At 28.6% G+C, this 21,781-nt stretch overlaps 2 protein-coding genes across 7 annotated transcripts in view; one reads left to right on the top strand and one right to left on the bottom strand.

Annotated features, from left to right (window-relative positions):
- The window catches only part of LOC119678393 (facilitated trehalose transporter Tret1-like), a 20,448-nt gene extending 7,053 nt beyond the window's left edge, over window positions 1-13,395 (bottom strand). For both annotated transcript variants that reach the window (XM_038090197.1, XM_038090196.1), the window contains exon 1: window positions 13,283-13,395. The gene's annotated coding sequence lies outside the window, so the exon portion shown is untranslated. The remainder of the gene's footprint in view (window positions 1-13,282) is intronic.
- Window positions 12,558-21,781, top strand: part of LOC119678394 (protein N-terminal glutamine amidohydrolase) — a 26,488-nt gene continuing 17,264 nt past the window's right edge. Inside the window, exons 1-2 of one of the 5 annotated variants that reach the window (XM_038090202.1) lie at window positions 12,558-12,755; window positions 17,085-17,223. In XM_038090202.1, coding sequence (XP_037946130.1) covers window positions 17,165-17,223 — 59 coding nt within the window. In that variant the 5' untranslated portion in view covers window positions 12,558-12,755; window positions 17,085-17,164. Of the gene's footprint in view, window positions 12,756-15,890; window positions 16,541-16,612; window positions 17,224-21,781 lie in introns of those variants that run through there. The other 4 variants (XM_038090201.1, XM_038090200.1, XM_038090198.1 and 1 more) reach the window with 4 other exon arrangements.

Here is a 21,781-nt window from a genome sequence, read left to right as displayed (position 1 = left end):
TAACTGAGTGTAGTACTTGAATTGCAGCGTACTATTGGGTAGAATAGCGAAGTTTCTTGTGAATATAAGATCTATTTTATATACTTCCCCATGTGCAAACATATACTCTTGGAATATGCTGAGTGAGCACAATAGTTTGACTTCAACAACTATCTGTATGTACTTTATTTATCACTATACTTATAAATACTTAGTACTATTAGCAAAACCTATTTCAAAACATTTGCATTTTTCAAAATTTCACAATTCCAACATGCATAGGTCATTTGATAACGATTTTTAGTAGAGTCAACTAATTTAGGCAATTTTTTCCACTACCCTATTTTTCCATATAATACTTTATTTTCTTGATACCGAGGCTTAAAGTTGTAAATGTTTCAATTGATTACGTTACAAATAACAATATGGAATTGATGGTTTTCATGTACAAATTTTTAACTCTAAAAACTAACCTATATTGACATATAGCATAGTGGAAAACTTTGCTCTAAATAAATGTCTTTGTAAACATCCATTGACAAACACCGAAATCGAAATCGTACCGCCGTGTTTTTTTTTATTAAACTCTATTGTTAAAATAAAACATATTTCTCTGCAGTACTCTTTTGCTATCTGTACTTAGATTTTATTTAATGGAGCCCAAATCTGATGAAACGATGAAACATAGTACATTTCCACTTTTCAAATAATTGATGAAAGGTATTTTTGCCTATCCCCATTTAGAAATAGCAGCCGAGAATATGCTTAAACTTAATAACTAATGGTTGAAAAATCATGAGAATTTGTCACATATCAGCGTTTTAAGGTTGTCATGTTCTTAAAATCACATATTTTTCACATGAGCAGAGCTTCTCTATGATTAACATCAGGACTCAGTGAAGTAATTGATATATTAAGTGAATATATAGCTGTTTATTTATTTATTTCAGTAAAATATTTGTCTTATTTTATATATGAATCGTATTATAATGCTATATTATGTTTATAAAGACTACAACAAAAAAAATTCATTTTTATAATATATTACTTATTGAATTTTTGGCTGACCATAAAGCTGTTTCGAGTATTGCCAAATATCCAAATTTTGAGATTGCAAGGAATCGAAATCGTGTCCTGCCAAATTTGAAGCTCAGAGTCAGCGCTCTTTAACCAACCGACCCAAAGCCGTACTTAACTTTTATGTTCGCACATTTTCCTAGAGTTTTTGTTAATTTGTTGTGAAAGTTTTCTTAACAAATTCAATTATTATTATTATTATTGAATTAAATGAATTAATTAATTATATATTTTTATTTTAAAATGTTAAATTTCAATACTATTCTGTTTGTATAATCTATTATTGTATTGTATTATTGTATAATTGTAATTCAACAGTTTATTTATTTCAACTAAATATTTTATATAGGTATATATATGGAAAATAATGAAATTGTATTATTAATAACCATATTTAGTAGTCGTAAAAATTAAGTGTAAAAAACTGTTTATAATTTTTTAATGATATTATTTTATACAATTACTAATAAATTTATGAATTATCTAAATTTCCTTGCATATTACAATCTATTGTTTAATATGTATAATGTACATAAAATTAATAAATTTAAAATATTAGCCCAAATTACGCATTCATAATTTAATTTACGTGATTTTAATATTAATTTGTGCAATGAATGTGGAAAGTGAAACAGACTAGAAGCTCGAAACTACAAATATAAAAAAAATGATTAAAAATGCTTAAGTATTGTAGAATTAATAAAAGAAATCAGTAATAGTTGACTTAAAGACTAAAAAAAACGAAATTTCCCGAGTTGATGAAATCGAATGAGCTTAAGAAGTCTTTGTAATACTCTAGATTTATTTCCTTGACATTTATTTATCTAAATATGAATTAAAATTGAATGTAGTAAAAATTAAGGAAAGCAGCAAATGTTCGATGCTTTCTAATAATGATGAACTATTTCTAAAGTTTTTGTTACACAGTGACATAAATAAAGTACCCAGTTATTTCATCAAACTGCTTAATTAAGTTGTTATTATTCCATAATGTTCATAATAACTTGCGTGATTTAATCATTACATTTCTTTTATTAGCAAGAGCAATAAAGCAGGGATTTATCACAACATAAAATAATTTAACGATAATTAATTTCAAAGCACTTATGCAAAATCACTTTGTTTGTTTAGCGAATACACATTAATGCAAAAGATAATTAAAAATCACTATACTTCAGATAATAAAAATTTCAATAAAAATATGAATAACTATAAACTCATGCTATGTTTTGTTTGCAATATGTTATTAATTTTCTAGAATGTTAAAGTGGAAAAATTGCTGAATTTGAAAAGCAGTGATATATTGTTTGTGTACATGAAAGTATTCTTGAAGAAGTAGTGCATCTATATCTCACAAAAAAAAAAACATATTTTTACATTTGTTTTACAGTGTAAAAGAAGGTGCCTATAATGATAGTACAGTTTAAAATTTGAATAAAATATTAAAGTATGTGGTCAAAGGATTCGAATTTTTCGATTTGTGCCGTTTGACTTATTTCATTACTAATGACAAGGACAAAACATTACTAATAAGTGTTTTAAAAAACTCAGAATTTTATACCAAACGATTTTATTTTTAGAATAATACGGTCATGACCAACGCAGATAAAAACAACCTTCAGTAACTAAATGTTAAAACATATAGCAATTCAGAGGTATCCACGAAAGCTGCAATAAAAGTGAAGTTGTAAATACCAAACGTCATATACACGATATTATTAAGAAATATTAATAAAATCACTTGTTTCGTTCTTAGTGCACCATTCTGACATAGTTAAAAATCAAGCAGTCACTGTAGGTTGCTATATTGTGTTAGGGAATGTGGCACTGCGAGCGTCAAGTCTATTGTGCCCCTTTCTGGGTTTAGAGTAGATCTCTAAGCCTTGTTGCGTCAATAAAAAGTAGTATAGAACCTACTTTATAGAGTTTTAGGTTGCTTAAAGTAACTCAAAAATTTGGTTGCTTTAAGTGCCTCAAAAATGTGCCCAACAATTCTATGTACATAGATAGACAGGAGTACAAATGTGATCCTTTTCAAGGTTTAAGATGTTCACAAAACTTCGGTTCGGCAACTATAAACATTATATATAATCTGAAAAATAGCAAATAAAATACGAAAATTCACTTATCATAATGGATATAACTGCGAAGAGGAAGATTAAAAATAAAAACTTCTCACACTTTAAAGTATATTACGTCGCTGTATTATATATCAGTTTGTGGTCTCAAAAGTAAACGTAAATAAAACGGTATTTTATTTGAATCCGGCTATTAACTGTGAAATATATTATTTAAATGTTCTTCACAGATAATATGGGTAACCACCGTGAAATGTACAATACTGAACCCTTTGAGCTATATTTGAAATCTCTGTCCATTGTCGGCAATAGCTTAGCAATAATTAAGCGATTGCCAAATTGTCGAGAGTTTGAACTTGTGATCCCCAAAGACGTTTATGTTATCCCAAATCTCTGGATCATGGTGGCCAATTTATTTCAAAAAAATATAAAACCAATGACAGAATCATTGAAAAACTCAATTATTGATTTCTAATTTGTCTGAGTTATTCTATTAATTATTAATCTCATAGTGATTGCGAAAAGTTACTATCGAAATGCGTTACTTTAGTCCATAACTCTTAAATACTTTATCATTATCTTTCGAATATAATTTTTAATCGTTTTGACTAACGAGTAACTTATTGAAAAAGTGTTTTAGTCATATATTTTAGTCATATATAGTCATATATTGTTAATAGTACAAATATCACGTAATGGAAAAAAGCGAAGTCAAAAACATTGTTCAAATTTCATTCTATTTCACCAATCCTTTGACAGAATCATTATTTTGGTCAGTATCGTATTTCTATAAGACAGGTCATTCAAAACTTTGTTTATGATTTTTCATTTTACAACTTTTTCTTCTTCTTTCCTTTAACTCCTATTGGAGCATACAGTCTCTTTATAACTTGAGCTACTTATGTTACGCCACAGTACTATTTTAAACCCTATTTTATTGTGCAAGGATGTGTAATATTATTATTATTTTTTATTTATTATTTATCAAATAAAAAAATATAGAAAGTAACTATCAGACATTTTTTCTTTTCATTTCTGTCAACATATTGATGCAAATATTTAAGTTGGTATTTACCAGAATTTCGAATTTACCTTACCTTATTAGGTAAAAATTAGGTAAATTAGGTATTACCATTATGAAAATTTTATAAGATGTTTAATAAATAAATAAGTTTGAAAACTTTTAACAGAAAAATAATAAATAAGTGTAAATCAGTGCAATGCAAAAAATTTCTAGGAAATTTCAATTCACTTCAACTCAATTTACTCGATCTCGCACATGACCATAAATGAAGTTTAAATAAATAAGTTTGGATGTCATCTTTTAAGATAACAGAAAATAGTAACAAAAAACTTAAAATTTAAGAAATTAAAATTTCGTGTAGCTTCAGCTCATTTAAGGTTTATAGTTTACAGACTTATATTGGTAGTTCAACAATTATATATAGACTTAAAAATCCGACGAATATTTCCTAAGATCACTAATGATGATATCTATACTTGGAACAGCTGAATGGTCAGCCAAAAGGTTCAATTAATTAAAAATAACTTTTTATTGTTGTAATTCTTTAATATTAAAAACCCTTTTATTCGTTAAATAGTTTTAAATTTATATTTGTTTAAATTTTTTTTTAATATCAGTTTAAATATCTCATCACTGACATTTCATAAGGTTTCTATCTTTTTTGTGTAGTGCAAAAGTTTTTTTTCTATAATTAATGGAAAACCATTTTTTTATAGTACTTTCATAGTTGCGTGCCCAACGTGCTTATGAATATAAGGGAACAATTATTACGTTTTCTCTCCAAGCAGACTTATTTTTATCTTAGCCAAGAGCAAGCAGTATTTATAAATATGTATTAAATTACATTACACTTTGGTTATAATAATAATTTTATATTATCTAACTGCCCCTGTGCAAATTTAATAACTTGGTTAAATGAGAAATGTTGCATTTAATGATTAAGCAGTGCTTAATTTATATTCTATTTGGAATTTTCTTGAATAATTTATTAAACCAGAGTACTTCAGAAGCACTTAATTGCCTTATCATTGAACTGATAAAAGCAAATTATTTTTTTTGGTTCCGATGTTATAAATATTGTATGTATATATGTATATTCTGGCGCATTTTTATTATATGTACAAATATATCTATACTATATAGTATAGTACATATGTTATACAAATTGTGTATACAAGTTGACATCACATAGTACATTTGTCAATAAGTGTAAATGTATGGCAAATTTGTGCTTCCATAGGCTCAATTATTAGTTCAAGATAAGTTTTATCAATTCAAAGGCAATATCAACATATAAAAAAATTATAACAAATTATTATTAAAATGACACAATTATGAATTATTTTTTTTTTTTTGTTTTGAAAGAAAATTAGATAATAGTTGTTTATATGATAAATCAACTGGTTTTGTTTATTGATAATGATGACGTACCAAACAAAATTTTTTTCTCAAATACTAACAGGATTATAATATCTGATAAAATTACAGTTAGTTTCTGAAACTAATGATCAGTTTAAATATGTGTAATAAATTATTATTTAATTAATAAAATGAATATATATGTGTATTCCCCGTTTTATCGGTTGAGCCATGAATCACTATGAAGATTCTTGACTGCTTTGTTGCCTGGTCAACTATTATGGGTCTATATCTACCAAAATATGTACTTATTTATTCTTTAATTTAAAAACAACTTATTTAATAATTGAAATCCTACTTTTTCCATATTATTTTAAGCTACTTAAAGTTTATACATAGAATCAATTTAAAGAAATTATATTAAATGTCACACAAAAGGGGTACATTTATTACTCTACTGAATAATTTCCTATTTATATCATGCTTCTCTAAGTTCGTTAGATTTAAAAATACTGTAATTATTATTATGAGTGCATTAAGTAAATATTATGTGTTTGAACAATTTAAATATAAAGCCATATTTTATATTAGGTAAACATTATAAAAAAAACGTGCAGTTTAATCATTGTGAGCATGCGGTATTATAATGAAATTAGCGGATTCGTCTGCTTCAGATCTCACAAAATTTTATCTTATCGCATCTAACAAAATGTATAGTATTTCAAGCTCAATGATCGGTAAGAGCTATAGTCTACTATGGTTATAAATTAATTAAATTTTTGCGATATTAGACTATAGTGTAAATAAGTGATATATAAAAGTATTAGGCCATACTACCAAACACTCGCCACAACACTTTTAATAGGCTTTGTATTAATTAATTTAATGTGCGTATTGGCATATACAAATTATTGTGGTAATTCATTTTATTATTAATTATAAAATGTTGTTAAATAGTTTAAATATCTCGAGACGGGCACAGTTTATAAACAACGTAAGAACACTTATTAAAAGTGTGAAAAGTATTTATATGATGTACTCGTACACTTGAAAAATATAGTTGTTTTTTAAGTGTCACCTTGGCTTGATTAAAAATTCGGGAATGATTTTAGATTTATATTGAAAAGTGTACTTGTAGTATTTACAATTATTTATTTTTTTAAATATTTGGGAACAGAGTAATTTATGTTGATGATTAAACTATATGTTTATGTACATTAAAATGCAGGAATATATTAAGTAAGGGACAGTTATTAACTACGCTTCAAATGTATAGTTTACTTCTATGTCATAGAATAGTTGTACACTTTTTCATGAAACACTAAAAACAAAAGTGAATAAAAAATACAAAATTATTCGAAATTATTAATTGCTATAAATCTTATCATATCAAAAATTCTTCAACTATTTTAATTCTATATCGTGAACATCAGGGCTGTCCAAAGCAGAGCCCATCGGCCACATACGGTGAACGGATAATGTTTGTTGCGGCCCGCAACATGTTTCTAATCTTTCACAATTACGAAAATTTCCTTATGATGTACTTTGATAAAATTACATTATTTTACTTTTATGGTATACCAAATAGATGAGTTTTCAGTGTTTTCAATAACTTTATATATTTTTTGTACAACATTATTTAAGCATCACATAAAAAATAAAATATTTTTCGTTTCGCAACAACTAATATTAGTAATGTTGATATTGATAGAATTGTAAAAGATAAACTATATATCTATATATATTTATATATTTATTTCTGCGGCCCTCTAATCTAGTCAGTGATTTGAATTGGCCCGAGTGTACAACAGCCTTAGCGTAGATGTAGAAACCTACATCGCAGTGCTCTACTATTAACTCTACTATTATTTACCCATCCTAATCCTTGAGATGAAGCACTAGCATTCATTTTGTAGCGCATTTTTAATGATTAAATTCTTACACACGTTACATACATAATTTCTTAATTAAAAGACTTATAAATCTCGTAGAAGGAATTAATAGGAAGCATCATAGTATTCTATGATTTGTTCAAAGATAGCAAACTTAATATATATTATCATCGATATTATTATACCTACCATATGTGAGGTGTAATAATTGTATGTTGTGTATTGTGTAAAAATTTATAAATAAGAAAATAATGAATTTTTAATAAAGTCAATAATTGCACCCAAAAAAAATGTTTTAAATGTACAAAAAATTTTTTTTATTTTTCTGCTTACCAAACATAACTAGGCTTAATGTCCCAAAATGTATGTATTCATTGTTCGACGAACATTAAAAATTCACTAAAAAATATTTCTGTCAGCTTTTCAAAGTTTTTCAAAGTTTACAAAGTTCACAAGGTTTAGGAAAAGAACATTACAAAAATTAAGTATGTTTGTGAAAATATTATTATAAAATTCATTAATTTCATAAAAAGAACAATAATGAGAACACCAAAAATTATTTAGTGCAGAACGGAATCAGTACACTATTTTACTATTTAGTATTCTCTTTCATTTTTAGTGTGTAGTGTTTATTTGCCTATGTGATTGCAAACACTAAAAATTGTTTGATGTGTTTTGAACTGTAGTAGTGCAATATGATAAGGTAACATTTTTTTGCATCCGCTAACAAAAATAAATGAACAATTAAATGGCTTGGAAGGCAGCCCTTAATAGTATTAAATGAAAATGTAAAAATAAGTAAGTTTTAAATAAATTTAAAAAAAGTTTATACGTCTGACTAAATAAGCCATAAATTTTAATTATACTGGTTTAGGTAATTTAATTTGACTTCCCCATTTATTTAGAAAATTTTTATTTAAAAATTAAAAAAATTGTTTCAAATTCAAACGTAAAAGTAATTCCCACTACAGCTTTAATGTATTAAAAACGTGACATACTTCAACATTAATAAGCAATAAAATATTTTTTTAATCATGAATATTTTTATTACCTGCCTTGTTAATCATATCAGTAAATGCGATTTTAATAACAATTCCTTTTAAATAATAATAATAATCAATGACTCAAAATCTTATTATGCGTATAATTACAGATAAATGCGTTTTGGAACTTAAGGGAGTAAAAAAGTGACTTATACAAGGTGCTATATATCAAAAAATGTCGTTTATCAATTGTGTATCAATAATATATTAAGTTCAATATTTAACTATGAAATATTTACATTTCTGAAATAGATTTAGATTGTTTGAGAAAGTTTATCGAAGGTATAATTCAAAATTCCGTTGAACAATCTTAATATCATAAACACAGATTAACGATTTCTGATCGCATTTTAAATTTTAAACAAATGATTTTGATACAATGAAATGATGATAAGTGAGTACATAAAAAGAGGACTGCTTATGCTCTAATATATTTTAAGAAAATAATTAGGTTACCCTAGTTTTAAAATGGGGAATGCACAAGTAATGCCTCTTTATGAGAATTGTCATTCAAACGTGATGAATTCCATAGAAATATTTTGTTTAGTATATTAAAACTTTTTAATCCTCCGGCATTATTATTTTCAGTCACCTTTGCTCAATTACTTATAGTTACTTCTGAAATATTTGATCCAATTTTTGGGTGAGTGAATGTGTGAATCTTAAATCGAATTAAAATCTACAATGTCACCTAACTCACTAACTTAGTCGGATATTCACGCTAAGATGAATTCACGCTACCCAGATTATACGGTGTAGGTATATTTACTCAACTTACTAAAAAAGATGTTACATTTCATATAAAAAATTAATATTTTGCTTTTTATAATAACATTAAACTTAAGTAAATCGAATTAACTAAAACTTAATAAGCAATTAAGTTACTTACTTGATTAAACGTTTATGGTTTAAATTGACTGTTCTGTTAATTCGATCGCCAGTTTGATATAAATATATATAAAACCGAAAGAAAGTTGGAATAAATTAATTATTGCAGCAATTGATTCTTATTCTATTTTCTGTAAATATCACCAGAAAACTAATAGAGTTATTATTCACAAAAAACTATATAAAGCAGCAACCATAAATTTCAGCAGTTCAAACAGCTCTGAAGCTATTAAGTTGAAGAAATCTCACACACTTTTTTATAGAGTTTAGTCAGCTGTTAAAAGCTAATTAAATTTAAGCAGTTAGTGGCATTTAATAGTTTTTTTGAGAACCCTATCGATTTAGGGTTCACAAATAACAAAAACCACAAATTATGTGGTTTTATATATTTATTTTATATATTTTTATACCGCATCAATTTTTATGGGTCTGCAATAATTGGACGCCTTATAGACCATGTGTATTGTAGATTATTAAAGCAAAACGAATCGTTTAAGCGACGTCCATCTATCTATCTATTTACATATAAATTCAGTTTTTCTTTCTATGAACGCAAACAAATAAAGTCGATAAATAGTTACATTGGCTAAGTTTAATATTGAGCGCCCATACGAAAAAACTGATGAATATGAATTTATATATACCTATGCTAATATTTTTGCGGAACCGCACTTTCGCTAAAATTGCGTAAAACTGCAAATAACTTAATAACAAATGGGCGGAGCACGCCCAGTTTTTGCATAAAGTTGTATTGTTATGTATGTAATAAATGTATATAATCTAGTAAGAGTAAAAAGTATTTTCAACGATAATGAACGATTTTTTAAGAAAATTTTATATGGGGGGTGGATGAGACAGTGGGCAGAGTACCATAAAAAAGTTGAAGCATATGTATTATAACGTGGGTATGTTGGACACCAAAATTTAACTTTCTATTTATCATAGTTTTTAAGGGAACTAAACTAAGAAAATGTGAAAATACACAATTTATAAATCTTTTTTTTAATTTAGATTAAAAAAAGGTATTCTCAAAAAATACATTTTTAGGAAAATCTCATGTCAATATCTATACTGGTTCAAAAAATATCAAATATCGGTTAATTTCATTTTGGTGCACTGTACGGACCTCCGTGTGTCAACGAAAGTAGGTTCTGACCCCCTGTTTAAGACAGTTTCAGTCTTATAACAACCTAACTAGGAGGCAGTTCAGTAGAGTCGTATGGCATATAGACCGATGCGACGATTAAGGTGTTTGCATCGCGACCTACTCTTAGAATAGTAAGAATTGTTAATTCAGCTTGGCTAGCTGGCTGGCCACCATCAGAGTTATCGCCTGTGGTTCTAGTTGAAGCAGTCGAACCAGCTGTCGGAGTTTTTGGGCAATCACCCTTATATCTCTTTGCTAGCTATTCTTCCTGCAGCGAGGACTCCACATGCGGTAGTTCGCTTAGACATTCGACTATTTGTTCAACCGATCGTGTTGCTTTTTCGCGCTTCTTCTTTTCGCTTCGGTTTTTCCCTCTTATTCAGACAAATACGCTTGCCTAAGTCCGTCATTGTCACGTTTCCTACTATTGTGATCAACAGATCAGCCTCTTTCGGGGCTTCTTCTTCCACCATTTCATGGGCCAAATAACTGTGATGCGTCGTCATATCTGAAGCTAAGGCTATCAGCGTGTGAGGCGTCATTGTCCACCTAATCAGTGTCAACCATTTCGCCTTGATTAGGCTTTATTAAAATTTTATTAGAATCTATATTGTTCGCACGAATTATATATTCACCTGTGGAAATAATAGCAAGAGAAGCTAGGAGAGCATCAAAGAAACTTATCAGCTAATGAACAGCACAATCGCATGGTTCATTGACGGTTCACTTACGAAGGAAGGTGTCGGAGCGAGCACATTCAGGCCGGGCAAAAAGTATTAGGAAGCGCTAGGAAAATATATTAGCATCTTCCAAGCGAAAATTTACCCGATATTTAATTACATACTTTTCAATATTGAGCAAAAATACTAGGGAAAAAATATTGCAATACTGACAGATAGCCAAGCGGCATTAAATTCGCATGAAGTGACTACAAAACTGGTGCAAAAATACCTTTATAAGCTAAACCTGCTCGGTAAGCTAAACCTGCTCAGGTTACGATTCTCTGCGTACCGGGACAAACTGGGGTACGCGAAAACGAATACGCAAATAAAATAAACAGAAAAGAAACAGCCACACAGATGGTGAGGTCGGAATCTTTCTATTGGTTTGGATACAGTACCCTCCTTTCTCTGATAAAAATGAAAGAGAACCAAAACAGGAAGGATTACTGGAGTGACCTGCTGGAATTAACGGAATCCATCCAGTTCACTTATTTTTATCTACAACAATAGGAGATATCAGGATTGTATGGGCTTATTAAAAGAAAAACTAAAAATCATTACAAAAATCTTAACAGAATTTTGTAAACTAAAATATTATCTTTTGAGACTAGGCATACTTACGAATGCAAACTTATTCAGACACATATGTGCTGTTAGAATGCCCTGCGTTAATATACATACGGAATTGACTCCTGGAATGTTATACCCTTATGAAAGAGGCAATAAAACTCTGTAAAATTGGTTATATACTACTTTTTATCAAAGCAACAGGGCTTAAAGACATAAGCTAAACCCAGAAGTGAACACAAGAGAATCGACGATCGTTGTGCCATATCCCATATCAATAATAATAATACTAATAATTATTATGATAAGATTGAAATGAATTCGTAATTAATTTACAAAAGGAAAACTAAAAAGGTTGCTATTTACTTTTCATTTTTATGGCCGTGTGCGAGTTCGAGTAAATTGAGGTAAAGTAAATTGAAATTTTCTAGGAAGTTTTTGCATTATATATTCCCCGCTATACCGACATAATTTTCCATTTCCCTCAATATACGATCAATTTACTCGAACTCGCACACGGCCTACACATTATACCAATTCTAAGGAAATTTAGTATAAAAGTTGGTCGAATAATTTTAAATATTTTCAAATAAAATGCAGCCCTGCATCAGTTGTTTTCTGTCAAAATATTTACGGCATTTATTTTGGTTTCTGCGTTAAAGTATTATTCGTTTGTTATATTTACTTAAAAATTCGAATGTTTTCGTAATTGTAAATAAAATATTAAGTGTAACGTAAATAAATAATTCAACTGTAAATTCTTATGAAATAATATTATGACAGAATTTAAATTGAAAACTATAACTTGTGGTTTATATTTTAATCACGGAATCGCAATTCACAAGAAAAAAGCTTTGTTTTGTTTACTTTTATTTGAAAAAATTAAGTGAAAAATATGCATGCGAATCAAAGAAAAGCAAAACCAACAACAACGCAGCCTTAGCTTGTGCCGACATAGTCATTAACACGCCACCCACTGGTAAATTATACGCAAAGAGAGCAACAGCAGCCACAACAAAGTGCCCACACAACTCTTGCCATTCATTTTTTTGAAGAGACTTGCGTGTTGATTCTGTTGATTTTGTGGCAGCTGCAAGCAGTTGCGGCAGGTTCGGGCTAAATATGTATTTTCAAAAGAGACGCTGTACGATGGAATCTCAATAACAAAATGCACGGTAGCCACGACTGCTCCATAAAATTTCATTTCAGATTTCCACACCAAAAAATTTCTCTACAAGTTTGAGAAAATGTGTTACAAATCATTTGTGCCATTCCTAGTACTTATGACGGATTAATTCATCTCAGAAAATATTCACGAATTGTGGTTACTGATTACTTATTTTGGTGATTATAGAAGTTTATTTTTATAATATGGGTTTATAATGACGGCTATTCTTACTACATCTAAACGTAGTAATCATATAAAAATATGTTTTTAAAAATACATATTTTATGTACACAGAATTTTTTAACAATTTTAATATAGGAGAAACATTAGGTTAATACCTTGAATTAATCCCCGTAAATAGAGTCCAATATATAGCACCTTATAGAAGTACAATCTCTCTCATAGCACAATTAATATAGTTCACAAAATATAAAAATTTACTGTACTATATATTTAACAAAAATTCTTTTAAATAATAAATAAAAATTGTTATAAATTAATTATGACAGTAGAAATAATAGATTAAAGCAGATTCGAGTATACTAATAATGCAAAAAGTATTATTTATCTAAATACTTGATACGATATAATGGTCATTTTAGTTTTTTAAGTATGTTCAAAATTCACACATAAATGGCCATCTACTGTAAAATGACTACACAGATATATACTTATCTATTAGGTAAAAATACTAAATAAGTAGGAATAACAGATAAGAAACTTTGAAGGCATTTAGTGTGGGGTGGAAACCATTTATTATGCATGTATCATTTGCGAAATTAAAGAAATACTTCAACTCTGCATCAACTCAGATAAAATATAATCTCATGTCTATTAAGTCAACATAAAATAAATATTAATACCATATGCAAATATGTATACTTGAGTGCATTTTAGAAATATATCCACGATATAATAATATCCACGACATAAAATTGATATCCAATTTATATATAATTTGGAATATTATTCGATAGTTTATTTTTTCAAAAAGAAACCAATCTCATATTCGAAATATGATAATTCATGATAATTTAGTTAATTGGGTTTTTATACAATCCTATAGTTAATACTTAAAGATTGCAATTTATTCTTATCGTCCTTATCAATTTGAAATATTTTAAAATCATGCAAGTCCTATAGGTTCATTAAAATATCAAATCAACTAAGTGTTCGTTTAAGTATGGCAAACTAAGTACAATAACTTTTGTGAGGTAGATTCTGATTAATTATAACTAATATATTTTTTAACTCTTTAAACATAATCAAATTAAGTTGACTTTATGTATAAACAAAGACTTTGAACTGAAAACGTGTTCCTTCCGGTTTAATCAAAACAAATATATCAACTCGGTTTCGGTTTTAATTCCGATAAAAAAAATTGATTTTTATTTAATTTTCACGGTTCAGTTCCGAATCAATAAACTGCTATAAACGATACTATTAAAATTACCTGAATACTTGACTACAGTTTTGTGAACACTAAAACTTTTATTAGTAAAACAAGCAGTTCATGATATTTTAGCAATATTTACTAAATATTTTTAAGTACTATTACATGAAATCTATTATTAATACAATAGGGAATAACAATAAATTACAGAACCCTGTCCAATTTGAACCGCAGACTCACAAAATAACATACTGAGCCAACATTGCATTGTTTCACTTTAGAGTTGTGTTCAATTGTTATTTTTTAAATAACAAATGCACTGCTGTAAATTATAGCTGCATATATGAATGCACGCAATTATCAACGATTTTTTTCTTTCAAATTTTAATATTATTTTTTAATAATAATTCCTGAGATTTCCTGTAATTCCTGAGAAACCAAATTTATAAATTTAACGCACTTTTCATATAATACCTATATTATTATACTTACGTAAGTTTTTATATTTTTATGCCATGGAAATATTCTCTTTCTTTTAAAGCTCTATGATTGTTATTGCTGACCTTAATTTTGGATCCCTAATTGTAGGGGTAACCGGTGTTTGGTCATAGGAACAAACGACTGGCACCAGAATGTGAATGTGAATCTGACTGCTCCTGGATACTGGGATCTTAAACTATATATTTCTGATGTAATTAGGAAGAATTTTCAAAAAAAAAAAATAAATCAGTAACACATATAATAAAGGGTTTTTAGGTTCTTACAAGTCATCTTAAATATTTCAAATTCCTTTACATCAGATATAACGGATTTTTTAAAATTTTGTCATTTTATTCACTTTTCAATGTTTTAAAAATTAAATTTGTTGATGGATTTATTGTGCATACCTTTAAAATACATGCTTTCCATATGAACTTGAAGTAATGACTCGCACAGTATTAGCAGTATTAGTATTTATACTACACGCCACCGATTAAGAATTGCAACTCTCATTTTATGCTTTTACATTATACATTACATTATACTCTTATACTCTACATTTTAACAGTAATGCAATGGTACAATAATATTATTATAAAAGAAGAATTCCGTCAGGAACATAGACTACTTGCATAGAATCGCTAGGTATTTATGCTAAATATCTTAATTCGTTAAATGATTTATTAGTTTTATTTCGGATTGTTCTTCTCCAGGTAGTACGAGGCATGCCGGGTCTTCGATTGCCTTGATGATTCTATTGTAGGGAATGGTTCAATAAACTATTAAAAATATTTTCATCTGAATTTTAAAATAGGTTTCAAAACACCGTCCTCGCAAGTCAGTCTCTGTATGCGGTTTTGGGATAATTGTTTTGAATTCAAATCCTTTAAAGTATATCTGTTTTAACTTGAATTAACGTATTCACCTAAAATTAATATAAAGTTGCAACTATTTTAAATATCTAACTTAATTATTTAAATATATGGTTTGAAGATTTTGTTCTGCCTATCATTTTGTTAAAAAATGTAAAAAAAAAAATTTTAATTTAAATTATCAAATTATTTATTTTTAATTTTTGATTATTTTTGCGTCACTATGTTATAATAAAGGGGAATGAGGCCTTTGAAATTCAACAAACTTTATGCAAATTATTTGCCACCCCATTTCGTTCGCACTTGTGCTCTGCTCGCATTGGAATCGCACTCGCGCACTCTTCTGACGAGGACGATACTACGATACTCTCGGAATTTTCGGAACTCGCACAGTACGTGCTTCACTATTTTGTATGAAGTCGCGAAAAAGTTTCTTTTGAGTTGTTTAAGAACCGGGAACGCGTACGGAGGTCTTCTCGCATCGACGTCGCGTTGCATATTTTTAAAGCAAAAAAAAAAAGTTCAAATAACAAAACAAACAATTTCAACATTAAATTTACAATTATAATTATTTAAACACCAAATTCAAAAAGCAATAAAATTATTAATAATTTTAATAAAATTTAGTTAAGAATTAGTATAAATAGATGATATTTGTTCATATGATTGGTGCCTTTGTGGTTCATTAAGGCTGCTGCTCTTGCTGCTGCTGCTCTGACAAAGAAAAAATATAAAAAATAATTTTCATATTATAACGGAAAGATAATAAGCGTTAGACATTTTTGTGGCACATTTTTAAGTATCCTCGGGGGAAGAAATTATATACTTCAGTTTGAGTACGAAGTGTGTGAGTAAGATAGACAGCAACAAAAATATTTATATTATACTTAATACCCATTTTTCCGTTACATATAACTGCATAGGAATAGATGTCTATAATATTCGTTGAATATTCAATGTGGAACACTGCATAATGTATATGAGTTGCAGCATAAAGAAAAATAAGAAGCACCACGTAGTGTGTTAGGTTGTAGTTAGCGGTGGTAGTCAAATCTTGTTGCATACCCAAACGCGCAAATCTTCGTTAACCGCCAACCAAACGTGCTAACCAATCTACCGACCGACCGACCTCCATTAGCCGAAAGTGAGACCGATTCCGGTTCGAGTGTTTACTTGAATGTTAAGTCAGTACGAGTCTAAGTTTGAGTCAAGTGAGGACGAATTACGTTAATCTGGTTGCAATTGATGCTCATAAATGTTTTTGATGCATATTAGCGGTTGAAAATGAAAATGTTAGATTTTGTTATGAAATAGGGAAAAGTGTGATATGGTGTTATAAATGTGAACAATTAAGAATTCTCTATTCAAAATTAAACCCTAACCGTTATCCCTCAGAACAAAAAACCAACATAGTCCTTCCTTTTTGTGAACAATTTTTTATGCCGGATTGACATCATCATCTCGTCGCCCCCAAGATGACCACTGATTTACTCTTCCCGAAAATAGCAGATTGCTCATACGTCTCGTGTTACTGGTAAGTGCAATTGGTGACAAAATAATTTTAAATAAGTACAGAAATTTTAAAACAATTGAGGATTTTTTTTCTAATTTTTTTTTAATTATTTATTTTACAAATATATTTTAAAAGTTTTTTTAGTTTAAAATAGTTTGGTTTAGTTTTTAGTTTGCAAATATGGTTTAAATATGGTTTGTCTGATATTGTGTACTGTATCTGTGTTTTACATAAACTTTCATTTCGTATGTTTCGTATGTTTCTCAGCATACAAAATTAGGTCAAACGGTCATGTTCATGCTTTAGGGGGGAAAATGAGAAATTTTATTTTTGACACAGTGAAATGCATAAATAGTTTCGGTAGAATTTAAGCTAACTTTTGGCAAAGGATAGAGTGTCACATGCATTCCAGTATTGCGAACAATGAAGTCCGAAAGCAAATAAAACGTTAAATGGATTATATAAAATGATGTGCATATAATCATAAACTTATATATGTACAAGTATTACCGCAGTGTCTACAGAACATCTGATGTACATCTTAGCAAGAGAAGTGTATAAACTGCTCACATACTTACTTCGATATATCGTACAACTCCGGATATTCATATATACACAGATACATTCATATATAGATGTCTGTTCATACATATTTTTTGGCATGCTAATACATAAGGTCAGCCACAAATATTTATATAGAAAGTAAAATGAAATGCATGTATACATATAACTAAATAAATAAATAAATACAAAAGGTATATATGTACACATACTATATAATTAAGTGTATACAAACAAATATTCGCATTTTGGCTTTATATTTCTATCTCACGTAACGGAAATTATTCTTTGGAGCCTAATTAAAAAAAAATAAAACGCAATTGTTGAAATTTCGCTTAAATTTTAACGATTCGCTCAGTTCTCAGTTCCAAATAATTACGAAAAGACGGTAAATGAATTTTTGGATAGCCTTTGCCTGAAGCAGCCATTAATAAATAAATTAGAAAAGCATTGTACATTTAGTATTACTAAAAAGGCAAAGTTCACTACGAACTTCCTTTCCAAAAAGGACTTTCTTTGAAAAAATTAAAGTCTAAAATAAGAAAAAAACTAATTAAAATGCGTGCCAATAAAATAAATTAAACAAATAATTGCATGACATCATGTTTAAGTAATATGATCATCGTCATATAGTAATTAAAGCTGCTCTACAAACTTCTCTAATCTTTTATTTTCGCTACAGTTTTTCTGTCTAGTTATTTACATTTAGTAATATAAGAATGTCCTGTTCATTTACAATCCATATTTTCCTAAGTGTACTGGTACTCTATATACTGCAATTAGTAATTTAATATCCTATCTCGCCTTTGTCATTTATAGAATTTTATTTAATATCTTTTGTCTTGTTCAATTAACTCATTAAAATTGATGAGATGTGACAGTGTTATTCAAATTAATGTCCATTTGCGCACTACTTCAATGCAATCTACGAATAAAACATGAAATGGTACAACAATTTGAATTTTTATAAACTAATTAATCCATTGTGTTTTGGACTCAATTTTGACAGAGATTCTTTGACAGATTTTGGCACACAGATTTAGAAAATGATGCTATTTATTAGTTGTTTAAAAAACGAAACACTATTTTTTAGGCTTGCTAAATACTACTTCAAATAAAAATAACAAGATAAATAACTGCAACCAATTCAATTTTAATTTCAAACTGCTATAACTTATAACGTCCATAGTTCCCTTTAATATTTCGGTATGAGAACCACTTTTTAGAAAATAATTTTGCGAGGAACTCAAATGTAATAGTCTGATATATTGTACCATAGTATATTTGATGCAAAAACAACTAATGACTATTGTGAATATAATGAGCCCACGAACACTTAAATAATAAACATTAATAAAACAGATATCTCTCGCTCCAAAGCCTTCAGAACGCCATGATCTTGGTTGGAGAAAATTACATCTGTATCACAAGTGGCTCAGACTGTCAAGGTTTGATTTAAACAATATCCGCACAACAGTCGAAGGTTCATTAGCTAAAAATGTTCAAAACAACTACGATAATGGTCAGAAAAAAATGACATATGGGGTTCAAAAAATAAAATCCGTACAACAATTGAAGCTAAAAATATCGAAAACAACCACTGTAACAAATACTCAAAAATGAGCTCCCAGAGGGAAGCCTTACAAAGTCCATAAAGAGAAGATTTTTTCCGATGTTCGAAACAAAATTTAACATGTAAGAGTAAAGTAAGTGTTGCACCTGTAGGAGCACATCCAAGTGTCGAAAATCATCTTTTCTGATGAGGAATAGACAAATTAAATAATTGGGTATACTTAACAAAGAAATGATAAATAAGTTAGCAGTCGAATAGGCACTAGAAGTCCTGATTCGAGAATGATTTGAACGGTTGCAACGATTTAATCACTCTAGTTTATCGTTTGTGAATCGTAACTTTACCGTTAATGGAAATACTTACATGAAAAAGTTTTGGTAGCTGGTCTTAAGATATAAGCTCCAAAATATTTCGGTATGAAAGTTTGGAAGTTTCGACAAGATTATTAACCGTGATGTAAAATACGCTCTTAAAAATAACTAAAAGGAGACAAGATTCCACACTTCATTTAGATCACCCCGTGATCTCTATGATTATTAAGTTTTCTAAAAGACCAATATTAGTACTACAAAATAATATAGGTTTGATTTGTTCAATGAAGCCTTTCATTGTGAATAGATTAGAATCCCAGAGGTTTATATTCATGAAGTTCTGACTCGTTTGTTAAACAATTCTGAGACATAGTTTATGCTAAAGATGTCCATATTAAAAAGTCAAAATAAATTCGCAAAGAGTAATTATTTTTCATCATTTTTCCTTTTATTTTTCATCATTTTTCCTTTTATTTAAATAATATATAATTTTAAATAAATAATTTTTGAATTTTGTTAATTGCAACTGAATAAGAGGAATCCATAAAAATTCTTCGGCACAACTCTTGCACAGCCTTTAGTCCATGTCAATCGGGCACTTACTTTCCGGAACGAAGGATTGTGGTCAGTGCGTAGGCTTACATTCCTCTTTGCTGCAAAAAAAAAATTCTTGCAGAGCCTTTAAACACGACACAACTTGATATAAATTTTGTTAATTATGTTGCCAATAACTCAACATATTTCAAAGATTCCAAAATACTAACACAATATGCCTAACGAATATATTTTCACGACGTGAAATAACAAATCTGAAAATGCAGACAAAACCTTAATCAGACTAAAGTAGATAAAATTCTGTGGAAACTACTTACGTGAAGGGTATTACAAGACCACTATCATAAGCATGTTAGTCTATTGCTTTATTTTTTCTACCACCAAATGTCTATTGTATATCATATATTTAAAACAGAATGACATTTTTTAATTCAAATCTAAATTAATTAAAAAAATGAATTGTAAAATGTTATGTGTTGGCACTTTTAAGTCTTCCCTTGTAAACCGTGTTTTGTTGGTTTTATTATTATTAAAATCGCATAACCGTTTTTACTGTAATTGATTGATTAATTGTTTATTTATTAGATAGTTAACCGAGTATATTTACTAGAATAGAAAATTGGTTAGACTGATTTTATCCAAATTCAAAAAATCAAAAATAAATGGAATGAATTTGTCGCAAGAAATGGTTTCTGTACTCAGAGATACACTGCCATTATTAGGAAAATCCAATATTTGTTACAATCCAAACACTATTTTAACACTATATTCATATCAAAAACATGCCCGTAAAGGTTGGAGATGGAACTTACTCAGATTGTGTAAATAAATACAGAACGAATTCATTTTGCAACTGACTTATTATACACTTAACAGAAACTGATATTTAATTCTTTGCCTATAGCCACATAGCAGGCAGACAGTCTTAAACATTTTTGTCCTATGTCCCATCTTTAATTGAGTTAAATAAACTTAACTGTGAGCTGATCGTTTGGTTATCAGAATACTTTGACCAACACAATAACTATATAGCGAATGCACTAGTACATGATAATACAGTCAAGAACTTCAGTAGTTTTTCTATACAGGGTTAGGCGATGGAAGTGTTACCTATTCAAGCAACCACATCTTGTTTGTGTGAAATTTAGGAGAAGTGTTCAATTTATTGATTCAAAAAATTGTGGAAATAATCAAGATTTCAGAATCCATTCACTCTAACTCGTTGTGGTCACCTTTTTCCTATGGCCTTCAAACTATTAAAAAAATGAATTGTATGACTCACGAATGAGATCTTCCGAATGAGATCTTCTGTTTATGAACAATGGCTTCCTTCAGCACATACTGGCATATTTTTTATTGCTAAGCTCTAAATAGTTTTCAATCACAGTTATTAAGAAATTATTTAAGAACTTGTTTAAATTAAACTATTACGTTTAGCTGTTTATTAAAAGTTTTAATTTTAAATTAAAAGCTTTGCGACCTATTATATTTTTAGCAACGATATTTGGTTTAGTTGCACAACATATTTGGTGAATAATGTTAAAAAAATAGAATTAGTTAAAAGAAATGAAATAATGAA

The sequence above is a fragment of the Teleopsis dalmanni genome, chromosome 2, assembly GCF_002237135.1.
Source record: "Teleopsis dalmanni isolate 2A chromosome 2, ASM223713v2, whole genome shotgun sequence".
In the NCBI taxonomy this organism is placed as follows: Eukaryota; Metazoa; Arthropoda; class Insecta; order Diptera; family Diopsidae; genus Teleopsis; species Teleopsis dalmanni.
The sequence above is the reverse complement of the archived record's forward strand: the minus strand, read 5'-3'. Positions and strand labels throughout refer to the sequence as shown.